The sequence below is a fragment of the Triticum urartu genome, chromosome 1A (genome assembly GCF_056163025.1).
Source record: "Triticum urartu cultivar PI428250 chromosome 1A, HENAU_Tu73, whole genome shotgun sequence".
NCBI lineage: Eukaryota > Viridiplantae > Streptophyta > Magnoliopsida > Poales > Poaceae > Triticum > Triticum urartu.
In genome coordinates this window covers 540,667,440-540,676,930 of record NC_141873.1, presented here as the reverse complement: position 1 = coordinate 540,676,930, position 9,491 = coordinate 540,667,440, and the positions used below count along the sequence as shown (strand labels likewise).

At 43.4% G+C, this 9,491-nt stretch overlaps 1 protein-coding gene across 1 annotated transcript; it reads right to left on the bottom strand.

Annotated features, from left to right (window-relative positions):
- Window positions 1-8,526: 8,526 nt before the first annotated feature.
- LOC147992388 (uncharacterized) lies at window positions 8,527-9,268 on the bottom strand. Its single transcript, XM_087540343.1, has 2 exons — window positions 9,155-9,268; window positions 8,527-8,970 (listed from the first exon to the last, which is right to left on the bottom strand). The coding sequence occupies exons 1-2, from the start codon at window positions 9,243-9,245 to the stop codon at window positions 8,588-8,590; spliced, it is 474 nt and encodes a 157-aa protein (XP_087396469.1). The 5' UTR covers window positions 9,246-9,268; the 3' UTR covers window positions 8,527-8,587.
- Between the last annotated feature and the right edge of the window lie 223 nt (window positions 9,269-9,491).

The following is a 9,491-nucleotide window of genomic DNA, read 5'->3' as shown; positions in this document are numbered from 1 at the left end:
AGCCAATGCCTCTGCTCCTGTACCTCCTCCAAGGCCACACACCATCGAGCAAGCATATGATCGTGGACAGCTTGTTACCGTCCGCTGGCCAATCCTGGTTCCTCCTCCTGCTCCCGGACCTCAGTTTGCCTATCATGTGGAGCACATGCCTCAGGTCCAGAAGCCAAAGCCAAGGCTACCACGGTTTCCAGGTACTGCAACTTCACCAGGATCATTTAATCTGAATGGATTCAAGGCACACAACATATTCTTCAACAGTACCAAGAACCCCTACACAAGGCCAAGAATCTCTTCGGACCGATTCTGGAGTTATCAGCAGCGAAGCTATTATTCATGCATCTTGTACAATCAGGGACGCATCTTCCCTCACATGCATCTTGACTGTGAAGCCATTGCTGGACTGCCATGCCTTGAAGAAGCCCTTGACTGCTTCCGTGATGCGGGTCTGCTTAATTTTGTGACTGCAAAGGAACACTGGAATGAAGAACTTCTGCTTCAATTATATGCTACCCTCCACATTCGTGGATACAACAGGGATCCGAAGACTTGGATCCTTGAGTGGATGATAGGAGATGTTCATCATGAAGCTAAATCTCAAGACATCATTGAGCTCACAGCCCTGCCCACTCCTGGTGAATACTATGAACCAGGTTGTCAACAACACCAGAATGCTTTGGAGAGCATTTTCCAGAAGCCAGAACCCAACATGAGTCAAATGCTGAGCATGATGAAGCCTTTGCCACGCAACGCTGAATACCCAACTGAATTCTTTGTTGAAGACCTAGAGTATCTGCCCCGCACCATTTATCATATCATCAGAAAGACTCTATGGCCCGTCAAAGGACATTCATCTGCAGCGAAGCTTAAAGGAGCAATGAAGACTTTGGTTTTCTATATCTTCAATGGCATAAGCTTCAATGCTCAAGACTTCTTCATCAAGCAGTTGGCTGCATCTAGCTCCGACATTTTTGGTCTGAAATTCTACGCTCCGTGGGTAATGCGCCTTATCAAGCTTCACTCTGACTTCAACTATCAGCCATCTACGCGCAATCATCTTGTATTATTGCCAGAGATTGATCTGTCTGTTGAAGCTATTTACCCAGAGCCTGCTAAGGATCCAATCTATCTTCACAATGTTGATCGTCAAAGCTTCACCCAGCCCATTGAAGGAGTTCAGGCAGTCTCTCGTGCTTATCCCTTGGCTGGTAAGACACGTGCCCCTTGCGCCCAAACTGACGCCACTGGAAGCACCATTGCCCAAAGGCCTCGGAAGCGATCTCGTGTTCTCAATGACTGAGAGCTTCTCGTCGCGCTACATCAGAAACATGATAAGCATCATGACTGGCTTAAGCGTCAGATGCAAAGCCTCTTGGTGGACGTCAATCACATTCGCAATCTTGCCACCAAGAATGCCTTTGTTACACATGAAACCTGTCGAAGGTCTTGGAAGAGTTTGACTCTGCTCACTGCTGAAGAAGATCTTCAAGACGATGGCTTCACAGAAAGATTCAAGTTTGACTCCACTCCTCCAAGGAATGCTCACTTGCGTCGGAATCCCTCCCTTGAAGACTCTGACTATTCTTCCTCAGCTGCCACGGTGAATGCCAGAGTTATCAATGATCAAGATGATGCCACTTCATCACCTCCACCTTCAGCGCGTCTCGACACTGCACCAAGTTCTTCTGCACCACCGGACCTCAACGACGACCCTGCTACTTCGCCTGCACCTCATGGGAACGAGTAGAAGCTCTATGTCTTCAAACCTTTTTGGTCATTACTGATAAAAGGGGGAGAAGCATATGAGTTGATAGTCTTCAAGCGGGTCCATATGGGTGGTTGCTTTACTTTTTGCTACTTTTGCCAAGTGCTTACAACTCTCGCTTTTGAAACATTTGGTTTGTTTTGAGTTGTAACACTTAAACTTGATGGTCGTCTACCACCTTTTTCAACACTATGTGGTGCGATGATAAATTCCACACGTGCGACGATAAATTCCGCACGAAGTCATTTTGCAGACGTCCATTTTTCATTATGCATGTCATTATCTTCATTATATCATTTCATGCATGATGAATTGTCTTCATAAGTAGAAGAGGACCTCCGCAAGTACAACCTGCCATGTGCATTTGCATTCAAAAGCAAAATACTTACATGCACATCTTCAGGGGGAGCCTTTCTGCTACTTACGAAGACAATACTTAAAACCTTTACAATTTCACATATTTCTATCCCCGTTGAAAACTTCAACCAGTTTGTCATCAATCACCAAAAAGGGGGAGATTGTAAGTGCATCTAGTGCCACCCCTAGTTGGTTTTGGAGTATTGACGACAAACCTGGTTGAGGGACTAATGTGTTTGTGAGAATTGCAGGATAACACAGGTAGAAGTCCCTCATTGATTTGGTTTTCCTACCGGAGATGACCCCTAAAAATGTATGAAGACATTGAAGTCAAAGGTGGTATGTGAAGACATTCACATTGAAGACTATGACAAGAGAAGACATCGCGTGAAGACTATGGAGCGCGAAGACTTAGTTGTTTCGTCATTCTTTTTCTTCTTTGTTGAGTCATAGGAACCACTGTATTGTTAAGTGGGGTCCAAGTGAACCAGTCAGAATGACTGAAGTGATGCTTAAACAAAATCCTATGTCTTCGAGCAAAGACAATGAGAGCAAATCTTATCCAGAGCTGGATAAGTCAGCTTTGCTTGTAGCTCAAGTAAAGTTGCCGTGTGTGTTTGAAATCTGACCGTTGGAACACCTGTCAGTTCCTTAGTGACCCAGGGTCATTTCGGACAAATCAGGTCGGGTTGCCTAGTGGCTATAAATAGCCCACCCCCTACACCATAAATTGGTTGGCTACTCAGAGTTAGTGCACGGCTTTTGTCGTTTTAGAGCAACCCACCTCGAAGCCTTTGAGAGAGAAATCCTTGCGAGGACAAAGCCCTAAACACCCAGAGCCAAAGAGTGTTAGGCATCACTTAAATCTTCTTGTCTGTGTGATCTGAAGACTTATTACACTTGAGGACTGTGAATCCTCCAGCCGGTTAGGCGTCACGTTCTGAGCATCCAAGAGTCATTGTGGATCGCCGGTGAACGAAGTCTGTGAAGGTTTGGAAGTCTACCTTGAAGACTTACCAGAGTAATTGGGTGAGGACTGGGTGTCCTTAGCTCAAGGGGAATAAGGTGAAGATGCGGTCTTCTGAGTTGATTCTCAGCCTCCCTAACCAGACGTACGGTTGTCACAGCAACTGGAACTGGTCCAACAAATCATTGTCTTCAACGAGCCACTGGTTCTATCCTCTCCATCTCTTTATTTACTGTTAGTCCTTGTGAAGTCATTGCCTGTTTGCATTATCTTTTGTCTTCACTGAGTGACTGCTTGTTCTGATTGGCTTCATACTATCTTCCATCCTGATCTATAATGCCTAGCTGCTATTAGTCTTTGTGCCTTCATTTCATTGAATACTTGACTATGGCTTGCTTAGTGTAGTCTACCTTCCGCTGCATGGTAATAGGTTTATTTCTATCGTTTGTCTTCGAAACTTCCATGTTTTGAAGACTTCCATAAAAATCGCCTATTCACCCCTCCTCTAGTCGATCACTAGCACTTTCAGAGTTCACGGAGGGCTCCACCCATGAAGGGTCCACGAAGAAGCAACCTTGTCTATCCCACCATGGCCATCGCCCACGAAGGACTTGCCTCACTAGGGTAGATCTTCACGAAGTAGGCGATCTCTTTGCCGGTGCAAACTCCTTGGTTCAACTCCACAGTCTTGACAGAGGCTCGCAAGTGACACCTAACCAATCTAGGAGACACCACTCACCAAAAGGTAATAGATGGTGTGTTGATGATGAACTCCTTGCTCTTGTGCTTCAAATGATAGTCTCCCAAACACTCAACTCTCTCTCATAGGATTGGATTTGGTAGAAAGATGATTTGAGCAGAAAGCAACTTGCGGAAGGCTAGAGATCAAGATTTATGTGGTTGGAATGGAATATCTTGACCTCAACATGAGTGTAGGTGGTTCTCTCTCAGAAAATGTATGTTGGAAGTGTACGCATGTTCTGATGGATCTCTCCACGAATGAAGAGTGGGTGGATGGGTATATATAGCCTCCACATAAAATCTAACCGTTACACACAAATCACCGAACTCGGTGGGACCGAATTATAAAACTCGGTCAGAACGATTTAGTTCAAAATGTGAACGTTAGTATTTTCGGTGGACCGACATGTCAACTCAGTGGGACCGATTCCATTAGGGTTAGGGCATAACGTAATCTCGATGAGACCGATTACACAAACTCGGTGGGACCGATTTTGGCAATCGACAAACAGATAGTTGGTCAGGCAAACTCGGTGGGACTGATTCGCTCATCTCGGTTAGATCAAAATGTTACGAAGGGGAAATAGAGAGTTTGCATTGCAATCTCGGTGGGACCGATCGCTCATCTCGGTTGGACCAAAACGTTATGAAGGGAAACAGAGAGGTTGCAATCCCATCTCGGTGAGACTGAGATCCCTATCGGTGAGATCGAAGTGACTAGGGTTTGTGGCAGTGGCTATGTCAAGTGAACTCGGTGGCGCCGGATAGAAGATTTCGGTGGGGCCGAGTTTGACTTTTGGTTTGGGACATATGTGGATATGAGAAAGTAGTTGAGGATTTTTGGAGCATATCACTAAGCATTTTGAGCAAGTAACTCATTAAGCAGCACCTCACCCCCTTTTAATAGTATTGGATTTTTCTATGGACTCAATGTGATCTTGGATCACTAAAAGTAAAATGTAGAGTCTTGTGCTTTGAGCTTGAGCCAATCTTTTGTCCTTAGCATTTTCAGGGGTCCACTTTCTAATCCATGCCATGCCAATCATTGAGCTTTCCTGAAATATTTATCTTAAAATAGCATTAGCTCAATGAGCTATATGTTGTTAGGAATTACCAAAACCACCTAGAGATAGTTGCACTTTCAATATTCTAGGTCCCTCTCGGCGTGACAACATCCATCATCGCTTGGCCAAACAAACCGTGAATTGATCACGGGGATGCTGAGACATGAGAATGAGAAAATGGAACCAAAATGAGCAGTGTTGATCTCACAGAGATAGCGGTATATCTCACCTCAGGTTTTGTAAAGTATCGCAGAGCGAAAGGGACATCATATGATAACCAACAATTCACTCGAATATTCGTGTAAGTATAGGGATCAATATGGATGCCGATGGTTCTGTTGTTGATCATAGAATGAAAGGTGTTTTTCTTTCATGTCTATATTTTAAAGAACCTGCAGGGTAATAGGCTTAAGGTTTTTTTGACAGAAAGACTATAAAGGGAGGCCCCTACAGTATAACCTGTGTAACAAACCCAAATTAGAAGTACCATGCCTTGAACCTGGGTGGGTGGGAAGGCATCAACTCCTTTCCACCACTAGGATATGCCTTATTGTGATTAACGAAATTATGATATGTTGAGTTCTATTGGAGTGAAGAATATGAGAAAATATTACCAGAATAGTTTCAGGAATAAAATAATTTGTTTCAGGAGAAACTAGAAGCGTCTCGGGGTTACCGGAAGGGTTTCAAAGAATACTGGGTAATGATATATAGGCGGAAAAAGTTTCTAGGGACCTAATACAAATAATAGAGGGCTCTAATATTGAATAAGAGGCCCCTAGGATTTATTTAGGGGCTATGGGATAAAGAAAATGGGTAGAGGCATATTAGGGGAAAGTTAATGGGCCTAAGAGACCCAATAGGGGGCTGGATTAATTGGGAGAGGGACTCCCTCTCCCTTAGGGGCGCACCAAGGGAGGATCCCTCCCCATGTCGGCCACCTCCCCTCCCCTCCACCTATATAACACACACACACACACATATACATGAACTGCTAACAAAATAATAATAATACACACACACACACACGAGGGGCCCCCCATAGAGGACACACAAGTCCCTTGTCTCGGGCGCCCTCTCTCTAGTTCTTGTCTAGACTTGTTATAGACTAGATCTAGTTCTAGTTTTCTCTTGTCAACATGATAGAGAAGCCTCGTGTGGTTATCTTTCCCTCCTCTAGTTCTCCGTTGACGTAAAGCTCTGGATGGCGAAGCGCTACCGGACCATGATGCTTGTACACGTGTAATCTGTAGAGAGATCGTGCTTTCAATATTTGTTCGAGGGATCGTTAGTGAGATGGTTCGAGGGCCTTTAAGAACGATCTACACCAATTCTCGTTCCGCTGCAACTCGAAGTTGGTAATGGATCTAACCTTGTATGCATCTTCATAGTGTTCCTATGATCTTGATCTTAGGTTTTTTTTGGTTTTTTTACTATGTACCCCAACAGTGGTGTTCGTCCCCCCCTCTAATCTCTATTCCTCCACCTGTTTCCCACTAAAATCACATCAACTACCCCATGTCTTATTTTCTTATACTAAATAAAATCATGTTTTCTTTGGTTAGCCAATAGGTATTGAGTTTGTTGCAAAAAATAGGTATTAGTTTGAATATCAACTAAAGTCCATTTTTTGGTACACAATCACTTTAATAGTAAAATGACACATAAATCACATTGACCGCGTAAAAGACTCACTAAAATTTTAGCGCCGGTAATGTAAAGATTATGTCCCCTTTGCAACGCACTAGAAATTACCTAGTTCTCTTTAAAGTGGTGGAATTGAAGGGGAAAATGTAGTTTAAAATATATGAGTTCTTGACAGTCTTCCTTATAGATTTGGTCAAATCTTGATAAAGTAAGAGGAATGGAGGATGTTCTGCCGAGAGCTTCACAAACTAGTGGAATATATGAAAAGGTACTCCCTCTACATACAGACTGGAATGAGGGAACAAACACACAAACATACATTTATATACATCTAAATCAGAAAAAGTTAGACCATCTTATGATAGTGAGTAGAGGGAGTAATAAATACGTGGCACATTCCTCTTTTGGGGACTATAGTTTCAGTATAACTTACTTGCAACGCCTTTGCATTTTCTGATTTGTAGGTGCCCGAAGAAAGGCTTCTCACTTTTGATTAGGACGGATCCAGTAGGGTGTAGGGTGGGGTGGGCCACACCCTAAGATTTAGGCCCAACCCATATAACCATGAAGAAAAGAAACAAGAAGAAAAAATTTCAAGCTTAACTCACTTTTGGCCCACCCTAACAAATTGGGCTTGATTCGCCACTCCGGAGCAAACTAAACCGACCGTAGACCTCCTATTCCGCGCCTTTAGCGATGCCGCCGCGGAAGGCAACTGGCACTCAGTACCCCCCCCCCCCCCCCTCTCCCCAAGGGCTCTCCTCGAGGAATCGAACTCCTGTCGTTACACTCATATATGTCTTGCTAACCACTAGAGTCACTGTGTGCCAGTGACTTGACTGATTGCAGCACAAAAAAATTAAGAACAACTATAGACGCACCATTTATTGCACAATATATTATACTGTTTACTGTGTCACTTAGATTTTTGAATTACTTGAATACGTTTTGGAAAACTTTTTTTAAAAGAGTGGTATTTTTTGGAAGTTCATGGATTTTTAAAAAGTTCACGAACATGCAAAAAAAAGTTTGTCTATTAAAAAGAAGTTCATGAATTCAAAATTAGTTCATGTTTTCAATAAAGTTCATGAATTCAAAAAAGCTCACTCATTTGAGAAAAATTATGAATTTGAAAAAAGATGGCGAGTTTGGAAAAGGTACATGGATTTGAATTTTTTTGCAGATTTTGATTTTTTTTGTGAAATTGAAAAACTTTACAAATTTGAGAAAAGTTCATGAGTTTAAAAAAATTACGGATTTGAAAAAGATCCTGAAATTTGAAAAAAATCACGAATTAGAAATAAATCAGAGCTAAAAGTTCATGAAGTTTGGAAAATATTCACAAATTTGAAGAAGTTCACAAAATTTGAAAAATTTAATGAAATGGAAAAAAGTTTAGAAAGTATGAAAAAAACGTTTGCGGATTTGGAAATATGTTCAGAGCTAAAAGTTCATGCACTTGAAACATTTCATGGTTTTGGAAAAAGTTTACAGGCTAAAAAATTCATGAATTTTTGAAAAAAAAACAAAAAAGAGTAAGAAAAACCCGAAAGGAAAACCAAATCAAAAAACCAGACTGCACCGGCGACTTAGCGAACGTCGCGCGCGTTCTGCTTTGAGAAAACGCCTGTAAGTGGCGCTGAGGGCGCTAAATACGATTCGGGGGTAACAGACCATACGCAACGTGGTGACTTTGTTAACACGTGCCACGGCATGCTAGTGTATAATGCCATCCACTTTGTTAAGGACACCTACTCCTTCTAATTCATATTAATTGTCGCCGATTTAACATAAAGTTGTATGGATCGGGAGTACTTTGCTTCAAATAGTAGGTTTAGGCCAATTTTAATATTAAAATCTGATCTAGTGCGAGGTAGAAAGTTCTCTGCATTCGAGGCCAGTTCATTTGTATCATCTACATATCACCACTGTTTCTGCAGTTACAGAAACTGGAAACATAGAATTCGCAAAAGTAGCTCACTCTAATTTGGGCACGAAATTGATGACTAAATTAAATTCCCATAGGCTCGTTTGTCAGCATTAGGTAAATCATGCACGCACTGGTCCGAGCTGCAACTTGTATATCTGCCTGACATATCTTGTTGCTTGGAGAAAAGCGTGCATCATTTCCCCCGGACGGCCCGGCGGGTGTCCTGCAGCTTCAGCTTGTTGGCGCCTGTAATCACACGGAGGCGTAGGTTCTGCTGGCGACGCCGGCAGCCACCTCTGCTGGCCATCTCCGTCGCGCCTTTGCGGCGGCCGGGAACCAAGGATCGGATGCGGCGACGGGCCGTGCTTCGGCGACGGTGGCGCGTGCTTGGAGTGCCTGTCCACTGCATCACGGGGCAGGTTCAGGTGCGATGAAGATGGCACCACGTCATCATCGCCATCAGACGCGACCAGGCGCTTGTAGCTGTAGTTGTATGCATCGCCTGACGTGGGCACACGTAAGGGTAAGAGAAATTGTTCCGTTACCAAACAGAAAATCAAACAAACCAAGAATAATATATGTATGAATCGTGTACTCCCTCCATTCCATATTACTCGTCGCTGATTTAGTACAAGGGAGTATATGCTTGTGCACAGAAATTCGGGTGCAGTGCACTCAGCACTCACCTAGTATTCGTGCTTCCACAAGTTGAGAGAGTAGGAGGGACTGCAGGAGGAAGGATAGGAGAACCTTCGAATGAAACGATGATCTCTCCATGGGAGCTAAGGTCCTCCGGTAGATCAGTACTAAAACTATGTGTTAAGGCTGTGAGCAACAAGCATATATGTACTGCGGGCCGGGGTGCTCACTCACTCGTGTGAACATCCATGGCCAGTATTCCACGTCAACGTATGAGCCTCACTCGGTCTCTTTGCTATTAAAGTGTCAAAGGGACTTTTCTTTAAGACCAAAGACCTCGGACGAGGCCCCCAAGGACACATACAGATACAGTGTTCCAGTACC

Excerpts from the sequence above, each read along its gene's own strand:
- LOC147992388 (XM_087540343.1), bottom strand. The coding sequence starts at position 9,245 with ATGGAGAGATCATCGTTTCATTCGAAGGTTCTCCTATCCTTCCTCCTG. Across the intron at positions 8,971-9,154 it reads TGTGGAAGCACGAATACTAG|GCGATGCATACAACTACAGC; the intron begins GTGAGTGCTGAG and ends TGCCCACGTCAG.